Below are 16,513 nucleotides of genomic sequence, written 5' to 3'. Positions count from 1 at the left end.
TTGGTCTATGCTTCGGGTGTAGAATATGACATGAAGGCAGGAATATAGCGCGCGTACAACATATTTTCAAATAACTGTCTCTCGATAAATCTGATTTACTGTTCCTTCTCCGTCAAGACAGTCTCTCTCTCTCTCTCTCTTTCTGCCTTCCACGGGGTGGAAAAAGAAAATATGACAACACTATTTTCTTGCTCAGCCAAGAGTAAAAGGACAAAATGTGAAAGTTACTCTGGCCGCGGCGAGGACGTTGATACATAGAAAGGATCTTCCTACAGCTTCTTATTGCTAACATCATAAATTCTATGTAATGTTGAAACTTAAACATGCCAATATTCCAACCACAACTTCTCCATCTCTCTCTCTCTCCCTCTCATTCTCTCCCTGATCCACCCTTCCTTCACCCCTGAAAGCCACATTTTACCACCCAATAATGTGTGAAAATGAAGTCAATATCGATATGTTGGAAGTCTATAAACATTTTCCCATCATATTTTCACCTAATAAAAATTGTCCATTACACATTTACACTTTCCCCAGTCCAATGCTAAGGCATTTATTTCTATTATTATGATTTCAAGTATAATTCCTCTCCTTCTTCAGTAAGGTGGGAAAATTCCACTCTTTCTGTCGCCGCCAAAACATTTCTCAATACACAAAGTTACTGAAAAGCATAAGCTCTTAACTTTATCCTCACCATCTTCTCTGTCCATTCGCTTATCCCTCTTTCCCCCCCATTCGCACATCCCTTTCATTTCCTATTTCCCACTCTGTGAAGATGTTCAAAAAGTAATCCAAATTCTTCTCTCTTCCTCTGTGTTGGAGAACAACAAGAAGAGAAAGTGGAAAGCTTTTCTAAACACATTGTTCTTGCGCTCTTGACACCAATATCCACGTATTCTGTTTATGATATAAGAAGACACTAAGCTTCTTCTCGTGTGCAAAACCTCTTCTCGCCAATGGAGAAACTTTTACTCACTTCAAATCCAATCCTTCGCCTCAATATATGTGTGTATAGTAATGCACAATTGACACCCCCAGTGAGAGATGTGTTCACTCTGTATCTTACTCCCCATTTCACATTCATCTTCTCGGCAGAATCTCACTCTATGTATAATAAAATTTGTATGGATTGTGCTGGAGAGAGGCAGAAGAATCTGGTACACTCTTGGAAATTGAGAAGTTGAGGCAAGAATGTGAGATGCACTTTATTTTTAGAATTTTTCAACCCTCACGCCAACACCCTTGAATGTGAGTGAAACTTTTGCAAAACACCTCCGCATTTAGTCCTCGGCTGTGCCCAAGTGAATGCACAGCGTGTGCAAGAAGTTTCGAGACAACTCTCCGCAACTGACACTATATTTTTTTTGCACAAATAAACCATGTTTTACAAGAAACTCCACAAAGTCATACAAATATTCGTAAATTCCCATTTGTGATCTCTCTCGACTATTTTCTTTTCTTAATCATTTTCTCATATTTCCTGTCGTCGCTCATGAACTTGCACAGTTCAGTGTACTTTTGAGACTTTCCACCACTTTACCATCCGTGCATCTGTCCCTGAATTATTTATCATAGTTATTTTGAGCAATGGATGCCATTCAACACTCTTATGCACTTCTCGCCTGACTCTTTCACATCAAATACCTATGCAATCACTTTCCCAGAGACACCCTCAATACCACAAACATTACAGCTATTATCACTGCGAGAAGATTCTTATTATCCAGCGGGGACTTTCACTTTTCCCGCCACAAGCTAAAGACAACGATCAACTTGATAATGATGTCGGACAATTTGCTATTTGCATATTATAATTTCTACCAAGTGTGTATGTTTGCAAATCAGTGTAAAATGCAAATTAAACACAATCAAATTTCAATCACAGATGGAGAAAAAAAAATCAATTGAAAATTCACTTAATAACACAACCATTTGCATAATTGCACTTCAATATCGAAAAACACAGACACAAACTTTCAATGCCACACCGAAATATCAACAAGAATTCTTCTCAGTATAAAACCAAAGCATAGAACCAGATGTTTTCCTCTTGACCACTCTTACATGATTGCCTCAAAGTGCTGCAGGTGATAATAATGGAGTTTGAACCTATCAATTATTGGACTGCTTGTGATTATTTGTATAACAATTTAATGAGTAAGTCCTGGGTTGATTTTAGAGAGAGAGATGTCAGTACTAAAGTCTGGCGCTTTAATTGATGATTTCTCGTATTAAATTACCATTTACCAATAATCTCACCAAGTCATTTATCATTGGACGTGATTGTGACATCGAAAATAGGCGATCTCAATTACTTCACCATTACGACCACAGAAAAACACACCACAGTTTTAAATTCCTCTAATGTGGATTTAATAAAATAATCGTAAACTTCCCATGAAAGTCGGCAGGGCCGTGGAAGGAAGTTGTGCAAGAAGTGCATCAAAAAATTGTTCCAATCATTTAATAACTCATTATGCCGAAAATAAATATTAAACAGTGTCATTTTGGTATTTTACAGCCACACTAATTCTCAAATGAATAGAGGACAGTGGCGTGTGTTGATCATGAAATGAATTTCTAATTAATTTTAATTAAATTCTAATCCAATTGTTATATGTCTTGTGGAGGTGAATTTGCCTTTGATGGATTATATAACGAACCATCAATAAATTCCACAAACACCACATCACACACACACACAACACAGCGTGTGTACAAATTTATTTCCCAACCCCCTGAAGCACAATATCTTATGTGTGGCCAAGTGCCCTGCAGGGAAAACACACCTGTTTAATAAGGAAATTGGAGATTTGCTACCAAAAACACTTTCCAAGGGATTAACCAATTGCACCCATGAATCAGCATGATAATGCTGGAATTATTCACACAAATTTATCAACAATAAAAAGAAATATATGGCATGAAAGATTTTGCCATCGTATATCAAATAAAATTTACGATGGAAAATTTCATGCATAGTCAAACAAGCGTTGCACATGACCGAGAATTTCTGATCAAACTGGATGGTGAATGTGAGGAAATATGCTAAATCTCCCATTCATGCACTTTTCCGTTGATGCAGCACATCTGCAAATCTCATCTCTGCGTGCACTTTGACTTCTAATCAAAAAGCTACATTTCCAATTATATCTTTTACCACAAAACTGTCTTCAGGACTCTTCAGTCAAGTCACAATTCCATGAAATATTCAAGTTAAGTTGTAAATTACTCTCTCTCTCAGTGCGATGATGTTGGCAAAGAACTTTAATTAGAACCACAATTTGACGAAAAAACACCGCCGAATGTCCTTTTTATTCATCCACGCTCATTCCCCCCCATCAAAGAACATTAAATAGCGAGCGAGGAAGTGAGGGAAAAAAAACGGGGAAAAACTATGCTATGTATAAAATTTGATGGCAGAAAGAGAGCATGAACAATGCCACATTACTATTTCATTATATTTTTATCTCTTGCAGATTCCAAAATGCGTGGTTTGAGCGTCCTATTTTCAACGCTCATATTTGTAAAATCCACACTAGCACAGTGTCCATGGCAGAAAGATATACCAGATTTGCAAACATCCTGTCTATGTGCCTACAACTTGGGTCAGGAGCTCTCTGTTCAGTGTGACCAGGTAATATTGCGATAACAGACAATAGAAAAAAAAGCGTATTGAGCTGGCTAATCACACATTTTCAGGTTGATTTTGCTGTATTAGTGGATGCCTTAAACAAGTACGCCAAAGCGAAACCCATTGATTTACTCTACGTGAATAATTCGACAGTAGAATCCCTAGAGAATAATGTATTTGCCAATTTGCGATTGCACAACATGCAATTGAGTAGCTGTAGCATAAGGAGCATCAAGGATGGGGCTTTTAGTGGACAGGAGCAGGTGCTGAAAAACCTCAATTTACAGGACAATTTACTCACGGAAGTTCCTATGAAGGCATTAAAGATCCTTGCAATACTAAACCTGCTGGATTTATCCAAGAACCACCTCACAAATGTACCAGACGATGCCTTTATCGGTATGACCAAATTATCCACACTCAAGTTGAGTGACAATAATGTGACGCTGGCTGGGAATGCCTTTCGTGGCATCGAGAGCACACTGAAGAATCTGAACTTGAAAGGCACCAGACAGAAGCGAGTGCCCGACGCCGTGCGTGGCCTCAAGAGTCTCGCATTTTTGGATCTCTCCCAAAATGGCATTCGAGAGCTGCCCGGAGCCGCCGGCGTGAGGACATTCGAGGGCCTGGACTCCCTCACTGCACTCAATCTCGAGCGGAATCTCATTCAGAATCTGGGCGAGACCGCCTTCACGGGTGTTCGGCGGACGCTGAGCTCGCTCAGTCTGCTCAACAACCTCCTTCCGGAATTCCCCGTTGGTGCCATACACTCGCTCAAGGAGTTGCGCGTCCTCGACATTGGTTTCAATCTACTCTCGCAGCTGCCCGAGACCGCATTCCGCGGCAATCCCAGCATCACCCTGCTGGCACTCGACGGCAATCCGCTGCCCACGGTGCCAGAGAAGGCGCTCGCCCACTTGAACAAGACGCTGCGCGGCTTATCACTTGGAGGACGCTTCTTGCACTGCGACTGCAAGATTCGATGGGTCGCCGAGTGGATAAGGAATGGAGATTTGCAGGTAAATCATCATGCTTACTCGAGCATTTGCAAATTATCCCTCTTCATCACACTGAACATGAACATTTAGGGAGATTAATAGCATTCAGCAAAATCGTTAATTTTCAATAAATAGAATGTTTGGGAAATGCCGGAAACTCATGATATAACATCACAATCTCTGTCTATATGCAACAGTTGCCGCTGTGAATTGAAATAACAGCCAATATTCAATGAGAGGATATTGTTTATTGTCAAGAAATGTGATGGCCCATAAAATATTTCCATTATAATATGGATATTGGATTTAATATACGGTTCCACGCACATAAATACTTTAAAATCGATAAATGGATACGATATGAAATCCTTTTCATCAAACTTTTAAGTGTTATTGTCACGAGACCAGAGCAACTCATGGCGAATGACAAGACCCTAAAAGAACATCCCCGAAGGGCCCTTGAGACATTCTCCCGGGAAAGAGTACATAAACTTTTTTTTCACCCTGATTTTTCATCCTTTCTCTCTCTCTCTCTCTCCAACTCTTGGGGAAAATAGGTGACTTCGAGAGAGAGAAATCCCCAATTCTGCGGAACACCGAATCGCTTCAGGGATCGTGGCTTCTATTCAATTCAGCCCGACGAGCTAACTTGTCCGGAATCAGAGATAGATCTCAATGGTCCAATTGGTGTTGTTGACTCTCTCGTGCCAAAGCTCACCGAGCCACCACCATCATCCACTTCTGCGGGCAGCATTGACAGCAGCACAACAAGCAATAATCCACTCACCACCTCACCCACCGGCGGCCCTGTGATCAGCTCAAGCTCAGCCACACCGACAACAACCGGTGGCACAACGACCAAGACCACACAGCTTCCGGTAATTTCTTTTGCCACGTATTTTGTCATGCATAAAAATTTGGCGCTAAAGAGCGCCTCTCCTCGGGCAATTGACTGCAAGTGCAGGACGATAAATTGCCCCGGGATTCAACTTTAATTGCTCCGCACCCCCACTCTAATGCCGCATTCTTGTACAATTTCAAACCATCCCCGCAGAATAAGGCGACCGCAAATAGAAACTCGCCAAATTGGCGCCAACAGAACTCATCGGCACACAAGCAACGACCACCCCTGGTTCTTGGATTTCCGCCACAGCGTGGAACCAAAATTGACGACTCCAACGAGGTTCAAGTGAAGAATGCTTTCAGGTAATGACATGACTTTAAAGATGCACTAAATTTTTAAGAAACCACAATACAAATTGTGTGCCATCAATTCCAATTGCAGGCAAGACAGCTCAGTTATAATTCAATGGGACTCGGACACAGCGAATATTTTGGGCTTTCGCGTTGTTTATCGCCTCTTTGGCGATAAAAGCTTCAAACAGGGACCACCACTGGAGGCCAGCGAGCGTGAGTTTAAGATAAAGAATGTGCCCTCGCAGGAGTGCATTGTGGTGTGTGTGATATCATTGGAGGAGATCAATGTGACACCGGAAAATGTGCCTTACACACAATGCCGAGAAGTGCGAACTGTTTCATCTCAAACATCCAACATGGATAAAATCACCATTGCGGCAAGTGCAGCTATTTGTGGTACAATTATCGTGGCGGTGATTGTCTTCATAGCGGCCAGCAGGTTGGTCTCAATTCCATTCAAAAGACTCACAGTCGAGGGGTGAATAAATGTCTGTCACACACTTATTCAACCCCTCAACTCGCAGTCTTGCGCCGCGGATCGGAAGTGGAGATGCATTTAGGGGATAAAATATTAAATGGGCGGGGCTTGTGAGTGGGCGGGACTTCTAAAATCTAACTACCTGCCACGCAAAACATCTCCAAGTCTGATTGACAGCGCGCAAAGCATACAATTTCAATGACTCTCAACAATACGCTGAGAGATTGAATTTATATTGTGCAGTGTTAATGTTTTGGTTGAATTTTCCACCCTAATTCCTATCGGATCCATTGGTCCAGACGCCGATCACGGAAGCTCCAGTCGCTCCACTCCACGCAGAAGAGTCCGTTACCCATCGCTGGCCTCCCCGTGAACTGCTGTGGACCCACGGCGAGCCCAGGAGGGCCGCTCGGCTCCATCGCCACACTGTCTGCCTTCAATAATCACAAGGTAAATCGCGGCTTTTCCTCTTACGACGACAGCAGTGGCCACTATCGCAAAGTCAAGACCACTGAGTTGTGACGCACGGCGTCTCACAGAAGGTGTATGAAATGTTATAACTCAATATTAATAAGACTGTGTACAATTCGCCTTCGTATTCATTAAATCAGAGATAAATTCTGTTAATTATCGCCACTGCAGCGTGGAAATGGTTGCATAAAGGGCAATTTACTTTGTATACAAATATAATATTTTATAAAATCAATATACAAACAACACCGTGAAACACCCCCAACGTGAGATAAATTAATTAAGATATTTCTGTGTTTACTGTGAATTTTCTTATTAGAGTGAAGAGTTTGTGGCTGAAGAATTGTATAGCTATAGTGCGTAACTATGGATGCAAAACTGTTTTACTTCATTAAGAATAATTGTACAGGCCACTAATGTGAATCATCCGCGGAGAGAATCCGTATTTTCATGGATTTATTACTCACATGTTCTTCCTCCTCCTCCCCTGAGGCTAGGGCACAGAGAAAAAAATCATATTATCCCTCCCTTTGCTGTGACATCCTCTCCTTGTCACTTTAAAATATACCTCTGGGAAATACATATGCGGGTGTCGCACAATAGAATTTTTTCGGGCGGGGAGGGGAAGAAAAAGGGAAATTGAGCCCGTCTTGCGGATTGGCTTTGTATTTTTCACTCTATACCTTTTCTTCTCGCCTCAAAATGCATTCAATTTGCCCGGCGAGAAAGGGCGAGAGCAATTGCTCAATTTAATTTTTCTAAAATGCATTTCCTCGCACGTTTCCACGTACATTTCTTTTACATACTTTATTGCCTCCCTCGAGACGAATAAAATGTTCATATGTCATTTACCATGAAGTCAAGAAGAGACGACATTCAATTTTCCATCACTTTTGCCAACTTACAGCTTAGGAGACAAACATTTGAGGTCATATATTTTCGAAAAGTGCTTGGCAAGAATGTACATTTCTTGACGTTGGACAATATAATTTATTGATAAAAATAACATTTTAACTCTATGAAAGACTGACTAATTAATGCTCATGAAAAAATTATTTTCTCACTAAGTTCATTCTCCCGAAAACCAAAATAGGAAAAGCAAAAACGGGAGTTTAACTTTGATTGCCTTCACATGAGTGAACACTAAAACTTCTTCTGAAGCATAAGTTTGTCTGAAATTTAACTTTTATTGAAGGTGTACACAATTTCATACGAGCATTTTCAAAGGAGCATTAAACAAAGGGTTGAGACTTGGGACTTAATCATATCTTAAGCTGCAAATGTGAAAATGGGGAGTTGTGCATATTGCCTAAGCTAAGAGAGCAATTTTGTAAATCAAACACTCATAAAAGTTTTGTAAAACATCAAGAACTCATATGAAATTAAGTTTCATTTATTAATAAATTTTTTGGGCTGTTAAGAAACTTTCTGATGGCCTTTTTTTCACTATTTTTATTTATTTGTATGTTTTGGCATTGAAAAATCTTGCAAAAATGTATAACAAAGTACAAAAATCTCTCTCTCACTTTCTCACACACGGACACGCCTTGTCTTTCCCGCCCTCGGCTTTCGATTAACACATGTCTTATTGACTCAAAAGTCATCAAGTGCGGTGGCGAAGGCAGAATGTGTGTAATTTTCTCCTCATTGCCTCAGCAATGTTGGAAGAAGAAGAAAGAAAAAAAAAAAACATAAGAGTTCATGATGTACAGCAAATGAATGTGCAGACGCTCTATATATTTATTTGATTAGATTTATTATATAGGAAAAACACAACTCTTCATTCAACATCTCTTTCCACTCTAATTATTTTTGATGCATTTAGGCTAAATAATCAAATTTCACGGCTTACAAAGTGCAAAATTATGCACTGAAATTAATTATTTACTCTCAGCCTGACGTCAAAGTGTGCGATGATTTGTGCAACCAACTCAAATGTGCGCGCGATTTCAATTATCTCTCTCATCCTTCTGTTCGCCGCTCTTTTCAGGATTGGGATCAGGTGTCAGCCTACAGCGGCCGCTCGATACCACGACCACGGATCTACCCACTGGAGAATCCCGGCATCGCAGACGACCTGCGGAGTCACGTGTCGCACTTTTCCGCCCTCGGAGCCAATCCCAAAGTCGGCAAGGCGCGCTCCATCGCCGACGGCCAGTCGCAGCACAGCTTCTCCAATCACTCGCATCGCGGCTACCTCGGCTCGGCCTTTCCCACGAATCTGGTTAATTCACGACCAGGTGAGTCCCAACGTCCCCCAAACGTCCGCCACCCGCTAATCCTTGCGCCTCATCCTGCAGAACTTCGTCAGTCGCGGCAATCACTGGCGGCCGCGTCCGATCGCATGTCCCGCGCCTCCTACGCAGCATCGGTCCATGGCATTGCTCACAGCGTGGCGTCCAGCACGAGACGCACCAGACCGCGCTCAAGATCGCGTGAACAGCTTAACGGCGCCCACATACACTCCCACAGACCCGGAAGCCGGTAAGTATGCCCAGCCGCCACACTTCATTCCGCACCAACTGGCCGAATGCCGCAAAACATTTCCACCCCAACGCCTCATTGACTATGCAGTGCCGACCGATTGAACTGCACTCAATTGCCTATGCCAAAATCGCTATTGTCACTGAAAAGCCACGCCCACCCGAAAGCCCCGCCCAGCTTTTAGTGTTATCTTGTCAACAATCGCAACGATTGAATTTCTGTCCTTCTTTTCGCGTCAATGTGCACTCTTTGGAGTGTCTTGAGAACATTGAGAACAATTTTCAGGTGGGGAATTTGGGAATAAGACATTTTAACCCTTCCGGAGTGAGATTCGTGCCTTAAAATTATTCAGTGGAGGTTAAATAGAGAATCTCTGCAGCACTATAACACTGCAATTCTCACTCTCAATACTCATCTGAGTCCTTTTACTCCTTCTACACGTATTCCTGGCGATCCAGTAGATACTCAACAGCTGGCTCCACGCACACCCTGAACAACTACTGTGACACATCTGACAACTGGACCGATCACGACATGGACATCTACATGGCAAGAAACCCTACGACCAGGAACGGATTGGTGCCATTATGAGGAAGGCTTTTGGTTTCCTGATACTTCGATATTATTTACGATTGGCATGAAATATTTTGACCAACTCTTGTGTTTTCTCTTCTCAACATTCTTAATCGAACAAACTCCATCGATAATTAGGAGACGAATCGAATAGAGAGTTAAGGAAAAAAAAATGTTACTAGACGTTAATATCATTGAAGAGTATATAATGTTTGTTATAGTGTTATTGAGAAAGTATAATTGTCTATGCTGCGATTTCTACCAAGAATAATAGCATGTGAGAAAAATGGTCGTTGTACTGATTAAGGGAGAATTCTCTCCAATTTGCGGTACAATCTATCCACAATTCTCTAAATGCAAGTGATATGAATTATTGAATGGAACAATCTGATGGGATTCTCTTACTATTTGCAGCCTTTGCAATTCAATTTGTAAACAATTAATCTCATAATTGGTTTTCACAACACTTTTTGAACTTTCGAGCAGTGATATAAATCATAAAGTTTTTAAATGTAAAATTGTCTTTTAATTAGATGATCACACAAAAATTCACTGCCGACAAAATCACAACCCAATTTAGTGTTAGGATATTAATTAAAAGAAGATGAAAAAAAAAATACTTCTACAATAAAATGAATAGAAACAATATTATTAAAGAGAAGAATATAATCAAAGTTAACGAGAAAAAACGGTTAACAAGCTCATGTTAAATACAAGTTAACAGTTAATATCGTGGCAAGAGAGACTCTGAATGAGAAGAATGTCAAAATGAATAAAAGTCTAATTATGAATTATCACCTGTAAATATGTTAATAAAAAAACAATCATGAATATGGAAGTTGAGGTGAGGAATATACGAAGAAATAGTGCTAAAGTTATCCCAAATAGTGCGACCCAGTAAACAAGACATGATAGCCAAGCATAACAATTATATATGGAATTACTGTAGAAATTTAGGATGAATAATTGAACATCTTATGAAGAAGAAGAAGCAAAAAAAAACAGCAACTTGTAAATAATGTAGATCTTTTTGGTTGATTTTAAATCGAGCAAAACAACGCTGCGCTCATTGAGTTTCAAAAAAAAAGAAGTTTTTCAAAACATACGAAATGCCGAGAGCTCACGAAAAACCGTGTCTCTCGCATTTGATAAAAACGTACACAGTTGATAGTTAACGATATTAGCATTTAAGAGAAACATGAAACTGAAGAAAACATGTAAACAAAGTAAGAAAAAGTAATTTAGGCGAAAGGTAAGTATAATGATAGATGAAGATAAAACACACAAAAATCATAGAGGGATCAATATTTCTGTAAAATCAACCTTTGCGAAGATGAATTGGTAAAAAAAATATATATATATATAAGTGTTAGGCAAGGAGAAGAGAATATTAGAAGCTATTTTTTAGTAGTATAAATTTCATAGGAAAAAAAAACAAGACAAAACACACAAAATATCTGAGATGAAACAAAACGCGTGAATATCGTCAAATTCAACACAAGAACAATTTGATAAATAAATGTGGAAAGAAGAACTCTGATAAGCGTATAAATAAATGTAGATGAGCATCAAGAAATGGATTTAGAGAGAAGAAAATCACATCCCACTGCCTTATCATTGTGTAATTTTTATGAATTTACGTTGATAAAATGATGAAAACAAGGATATTTAAAGGACTTTCTCGCTACATTAGAGCGAAAACGAGAATTAATGATAGAAGGAAAAAACACTAAAAATATTTATATATAAATATATATAATTGTATGTGTCATTTATAGCCAATTTATGAAATATATATATATTCGACAGAGTCTCAAGGCATGAATCTGAGAGAAAATATATGGAGCAGGACATCAATTGTCACGACGAAACATTGCATTGAATATACTGTTAGTCTGCACTTTCAATTAAACCATCATTGAATCATTGTAAGAGCATCACTATATACATACATAATGGAGTGAATATAATCAATATAATATACAACATATATATGTAGCGACTATACATAAAGCGAGAGCGAGTGAGTGTCGACAGAGAGAATACACGAACATTAATTTTAGGTGCTAATTTTTATGAATGACTGTTGAGCACTTTGTTGGAGAACGTGTGAGTTTTAGAGAATAAAATAAAGGAAAATTGATTCAACGCGTTTATCCAATTCATTTTCCCCCATCAAATTCCGACAGGAAGAAGGAAACTGCGAAGGACTCAAGTTGCTTAACTCAAGATGACGACGCGATTAAACAGCAGATCTCGATTCTATCGCTCATTAACAACTAAATAAAGATTCCAGATTCTAAAGAGGCGTTGCAACATTACGCATTTCGTATTTCAGTTCGTAAAATCTACCAATTTAGTAGTTTGGAATGAAAACATAGCTTTTTATGTACTTGAAAAAGTTTAAGGAAACCAATTAGTTTCTTTGTAAAGAGTCGAACGATGTCCGGAAACATATAACCTCAATCTGGTGCATTGAAATGTGCACAAATGGACAGGAAAAACAAATAAAATTATGCTAATCAGCCTAAAAACATTATTATTCTCTATTTCTTTGGTTTTCAAGTGAATTTTCCGGCTGTTCTTGTCTTCACGCGATGAATATTATTTGTAATCTTGCAACGACTTTTTATGAATTAATAGTTTTTACAACTTATTTAAAATGTTATGAAAGTAAAGTTGCAACGACACCTAATTAATTTGTCTCTTAATCCCAATATTTGATCCAGTCCTTCGGTTTCCCCCCGAAATGGCATAAAAGAGTGTGTAAAATGACTCACCCGGGAATTTGGATGCATCTCTCGGCGCGATATCTCATCTCCTGAGCGAATTCCATCCACAAGTGCGCCACTGCCTTCTGCCCACCGAAGTACTCGTAGCAGAGCGCCAGCAGAGCGCTCAGTCGGTGCACCAGGGAGTCAGGAGAGGCGCTCTTGATCTTCATGGGATCGTAGACATCGCTCTCCGGGACGTCGTACGGATGCTGGGCAGTTTCCTGGGCATCGGGGAAGAGGTAGTACAGCATCTTCATCAAGTGGTCATCCCTGATGGGGCCGTGGCTCTTCTGACTGTCCTTCATTGTGTCGCGCCGCGAGAAAGTGGGCAGAACGGATGTGAGACCGGGAATCTTGGGCTCTGTCAGCAAGTCCAGCGGATTGGTGTCGAAGGCCGTCGCTGTGCCTGCGAAGGAGTCTCCGAGGAGGTCGGACAGGGTGGTTCTGGACTCGAGGAGGTGGAGGTACTCCTTGAGGATCTCCGAGAGGAAGCAGGCGGGCAGAGGCTCAAAGCGCGCCCTCATTGACCACTTGGGCGCCAGGAGAGGATCGAAGTCCGAGTAAGTCTGCGAATCGATGACCACGTTGTCCGCCACGTGCGGCCAGAGGCAGTGGAGCACCAGTTCGGACACGGGATCGCACATCACGCCGAATGGGAGGACTGTGAACTTCTCCAGGTCTTCCTCGTCCACGTCCTCCTCGTCGAACTCGAAGGGACTCGTGGCGAAGGAGCTGCGCCACTTCACGGCATACGAGGCACTGCCGAATCTCGTGAGGCTGTAGTTGAGTCGCACGCTGACGGACACGGGATCTTCGTACTGCACGCCAATCTTGCCCTTGAACATGTCCAGGAGACCGGACAAGTACTTGAAAGGCGGCGGAGTGGTCTGCAGATGGACAACGTCGAAGGAGAGACGCGTCGACTGGAACTCGCACACGCCCAGGAAGACGCGCTGGCTCTTCTCCAGCACCTGCACGAACACAGGCACTTCGCAGTTGCTCTCAGACACGGCGATCTGGACAGAACTGAGGAGGATCCTGATCTGACTCTCATTGGTGATGGACTTCTTCGTTGGTCGCACCACCACGAAATCCCTGAGCCCATACCACCTGGCCACGGGATGGAGCTCCTCCTCGGCGCTGTCATCGAGAATGCTGAAGTCATTCTCCAAGGACATGAGATCCACAAATGCCTGACACTGTCGATCCTTCTCGCTCTTCTCACCGCTCTCGGGACTGTCCAATTTTGCGCTGTACCTCATAATCTGCAGGTCCACATCCGCGAAACTGATAATCTCATCACAAGTGGTCCAGTCACACAGCGACAGCTGATTCCTGGCCAGTTTCTCACCCGCGCTGACAAAGGGAAGCTTCCACTCGTGGAATATCTCCTCGAGACGTGCCGTGAAGATCTCCCACTCGCTGGCAGTGGTGAAGTCCTGCTGGAAGAACTCCAAGTCATCAATTTCCTCAGTCATCCTTCCGCAATTTGGTTGGTTTTTCACAGAAAATCAAGCTCTTTTTCGAGAGAGCAGAAATCAAAACACACTTTCACTTCGCGCACACACAGAACTGTCAAAAGCCTCAAAACAGTCTTTAGCGAAGACACACAGCACAAACAGCGGCGGAGAAAAGTGTGCAAACACTTTGATTTTTCATTCAACCTCCTTTTTTATTTGTAATGTTTGTCTTGTAATTTCTATTGAAACGTACATATTTTTTTTTACAAAATCGACTTTCATCGTGAACTTAAAACACAGGTTTTGCATCGCGTTTTACAAATAAGAGTGTTTTGGCAGAACAAGACTCTGTTTTTTTCTTCTTCTTCTGGACCGAATCTCTTCATCAGTTTATTTCTATTTTATTCATCAAATGATTTTCGGTGCATTGTTTAGGTGGAATTTAACTTCCTCTATTTTTAATATAGTACACTTTATCAACCATAAAGTCAACACAACGATTTTACCTCCGCCTCTAAACACTAGATTATTCATTTTAAAAGTAAACATCTCTTGTATAACCTTAAATCGTATGTTCTTGTGGGTTTTTCTCTCTGGGTTTCTGAGATGTCTTGTGTCTGCAACATCTCAGGGGAAATAAAATGATGTGATCAATTGCAATGGTTCCAAATGCGCTCTCCCAATATGATCAAACCACATCCTTTGCGACTCTCTTCTGCCTCTAAACATCCCTTGGCAATCTCCATCCCCTTTCCCTCGGTCGGCGCTCCTGGCAAGACTGTGTGCTCTAATACGGTTGCAGAGGTCCTTGTTTTTGTTCGTCACGTGTGTGCGCGTGAGAGGCAAAATCGTCGGGCGAGAGATAGAGAGAGAGAGTATTACATTCGAGAGCCCTTCTGCTGCAGCACCTTCGCCCTGTCATTGGACTCCTGCTCCCGCCCAACCAGCGGACTTAAGCACTCCTTCGACACCACGCACAGGAACTCGGCATTCTCCTCCGAGCCGTAGTTGTACTGCGTCCCGATGTTCACCAGCTGCTCGAAACGCCACCCATCCGACATCGTGGACACGAGCTGCAAAGCAGAAGATCCAAATCAGTGATCTTGAACGTCTTGAGCCAAGAATTTGATTCCTGAAGTCTTCAGGAATACGAATCTTCCCGATTTTGAGTCTCTCTGAGAGTCATAAATTGATATTTTTGGCATTTTTTCAAATCAAAAATTGTGAAAAATACTTGTTTTCAATTAAGACATCAAAAATGCTGCCTAAAGACCTAATTTTCCAGGTACAATTAAGACTCTAAACGGCATCAATTGGCCTTAAATCTCCCCTTTCCTGGATTACATAAACATACGACATGATTCCGGATCGATTTTCAGCAAAGTGACGCCCGGAAGTTGTGGGTTACCTGGGTCAGTTCATTCTCCTGGCACTGGAGCACTCTGTAGACTTTCTTCTTATCTAAGGCAGGTCTGGAGTCTCTGCGCGAGATGCTCTCCCGCAAGAGACTGATCAAGGGCGTCACATTGTAGAATTCCGCCTCCTCCAGCACGCCCTCCTCAGACAGGCCGTCCAGGATCAGCTTGCCGTGGCGCAAGTAGTTGAGAACAGGGGCGAAGTACCGCGGGTCCCTGTCGATGAGGTAAGCGCCAGTCTCATCCTGCAAGGCACACAATATCCATGCGATATATAAGTACATAGAGAGCACGAGAGCCAAGGGTGTGGGAGTCTATTTTGGGGAGGTTTCTTTGTTCCACTGCCAACGACACTGTCGCAAAGGCCCCCAGAAGACTCGCTTTTGCGCGTGCTGGTGGCGTGATTCCTACCCTGTCGGAGATCAAGTCGCTGTCCTCCTGGATGAGCCTGAAGAGGAAGGAGCTGGGATCGCGCGAGAGGGTTGTTTTCGTGGTGAGAAAGCACGTTCCACCCACATTGAGCTTCACCCACTGCTTCCCAGATTGATTCTCCAGCAGTGTTGGGCTCTTCTTAGGGTTCAGATTTATCGTCGCCATCATCTGAGGGCATCAAAACAACCGACGGATCACAAGCAACCACCTCCTATTGCACCACAACCAATTTTTTCCACCAATTTCTTTCCACCTTCAACGCCACTTCTTCTTCTTCTTCCCCTGATTTTTACAATTCAGCACGTCAGGCGCGAGCGCATGCCTCGCGTGATTCCGCGAGATGGCGCCACGCGTGCCGCGTAATTTATTCCGCGATCTTCCACCAATCTCAGCATTTTCGCCATAACAAGCCGACACACTCTGCGTGACTTGACAAAATGCACTTTACTGCGAATGTAGTGGAAAATATCTGCGAAAATTCACAGCCAAATTGTTCTCCCGAATATTCTACACCATCAGCCAACAGAGAGTCACATCGTGTTGTCTCGCTCTCGCACCCACTCGCAGTTTTCCATTGCCAAAATTGACATTTGACTT

The 16,513-nt window shown here is 42.1% G+C and overlaps 3 protein-coding genes across 3 annotated transcripts in view; 1 reads left to right on the top strand and 2 right to left on the bottom strand.

Annotated features, from left to right (window-relative positions):
* LOC132263128 (rab3 GTPase-activating protein catalytic subunit) overlaps positions 1 to 14,180 on the bottom strand; it is a 47,299-nt gene extending 33,119 nt beyond the window's left edge. Inside the window, exon 1 of the mRNA XM_059762733.1 lies at positions 12,616 to 14,180. Coding sequence (XP_059618716.1) covers positions 12,616 to 14,087 — 1,472 coding nt within the window. The 5' untranslated portion in view covers positions 14,088 to 14,180. The remainder of the gene's footprint in view (positions 1 to 12,615) is intronic.
* Positions 1,493 to 9,985, top strand: LOC132263130 (leucine-rich repeat and fibronectin type III domain-containing protein 1). The gene is made up of 10 exons (XM_059762735.1): positions 1,493 to 1,512; positions 3,502 to 3,637; positions 3,703 to 4,653; positions 5,190 to 5,510; positions 5,687 to 5,838; positions 5,918 to 6,268; positions 6,607 to 6,757; positions 8,769 to 9,018; positions 9,079 to 9,262; positions 9,724 to 9,985. Exons 1-10 carry the CDS (start codon positions 1,493 to 1,495, stop codon positions 9,851 to 9,853), a joined length of 2,646 nt encoding a protein of 881 aa, XP_059618718.1. The 3' UTR covers positions 9,854 to 9,985.
* A 90-nt stretch (positions 14,181 to 14,270) lies between the features above and the next one.
* Positions 14,271 to 16,209, bottom strand: LOC132263150 (BTB/POZ domain-containing protein KCTD5). The gene is made up of 3 exons (XM_059762766.1): positions 15,896 to 16,209; positions 15,478 to 15,729; positions 14,271 to 15,142 (listed from the first exon to the last, which is right to left on the bottom strand). The coding sequence occupies exons 1-3, from the start codon at positions 16,082 to 16,084 to the stop codon at positions 14,948 to 14,950; spliced, it is 636 nt and encodes a 211-aa protein (XP_059618749.1). The 5' UTR covers positions 16,085 to 16,209; the 3' UTR covers positions 14,271 to 14,947.
* Between the last annotated feature and the right edge of the window lie 304 nt (positions 16,210 to 16,513).

This window comes from Phlebotomus argentipes, unplaced genomic scaffold (assembly GCF_947086385.1).
Source record: "Phlebotomus argentipes unplaced genomic scaffold, Phlebotomus argentipes genome assembly contig_15, whole genome shotgun sequence".
Classification (NCBI taxonomy): Eukaryota; Metazoa; Arthropoda; class Insecta; order Diptera; family Psychodidae; genus Phlebotomus; species Phlebotomus argentipes.
The sequence above is the reverse complement of the archived record's forward strand: the minus strand, read 5'-3'. Positions and strand labels throughout refer to the sequence as shown.

What these genes read in the sequence shown, in the direction of transcription:
- LOC132263150 (XM_059762766.1), bottom strand. Translation starts at nt 16,084, where the DNA reads ATGATGGCGACGATAAATCTGAACCCTAAGAAGAGCCCAACACTGCTG. An exon ending in GCGACTTGATCTCCGACAGG is followed by an intron (nt 15,730 to 15,895) that starts GTAGGAATCACG and finishes TGTGCCTTGCAG; the next exon opens with GATGAGACTGGCGCTTACCT. An exon ending in AGGAGAATGAACTGACCCAG is followed by an intron (nt 15,143 to 15,477) that starts GTAACCCACAAC and finishes TCTGCTTTGCAG; the next exon opens with CTCGTGTCCACGATGTCGGA.
- LOC132263130 (XM_059762735.1), top strand. Translation starts at nt 1,493, where the DNA reads ATGAACTTGCACAGTTCAGT. An exon ending in CTGCCTTCAATAATCACAAG is followed by an intron (nt 6,758 to 8,768) that starts GTAAATCGCGGC and finishes CGCTCTTTTCAG; the next exon opens with GATTGGGATCAGGTGTCAGC. An exon ending in TCCCACAGACCCGGAAGCCG is followed by an intron (nt 9,263 to 9,723) that starts GTAAGTATGCCC and finishes GCGATCCAGTAG; the next exon opens with ATACTCAACAGCTGGCTCCA.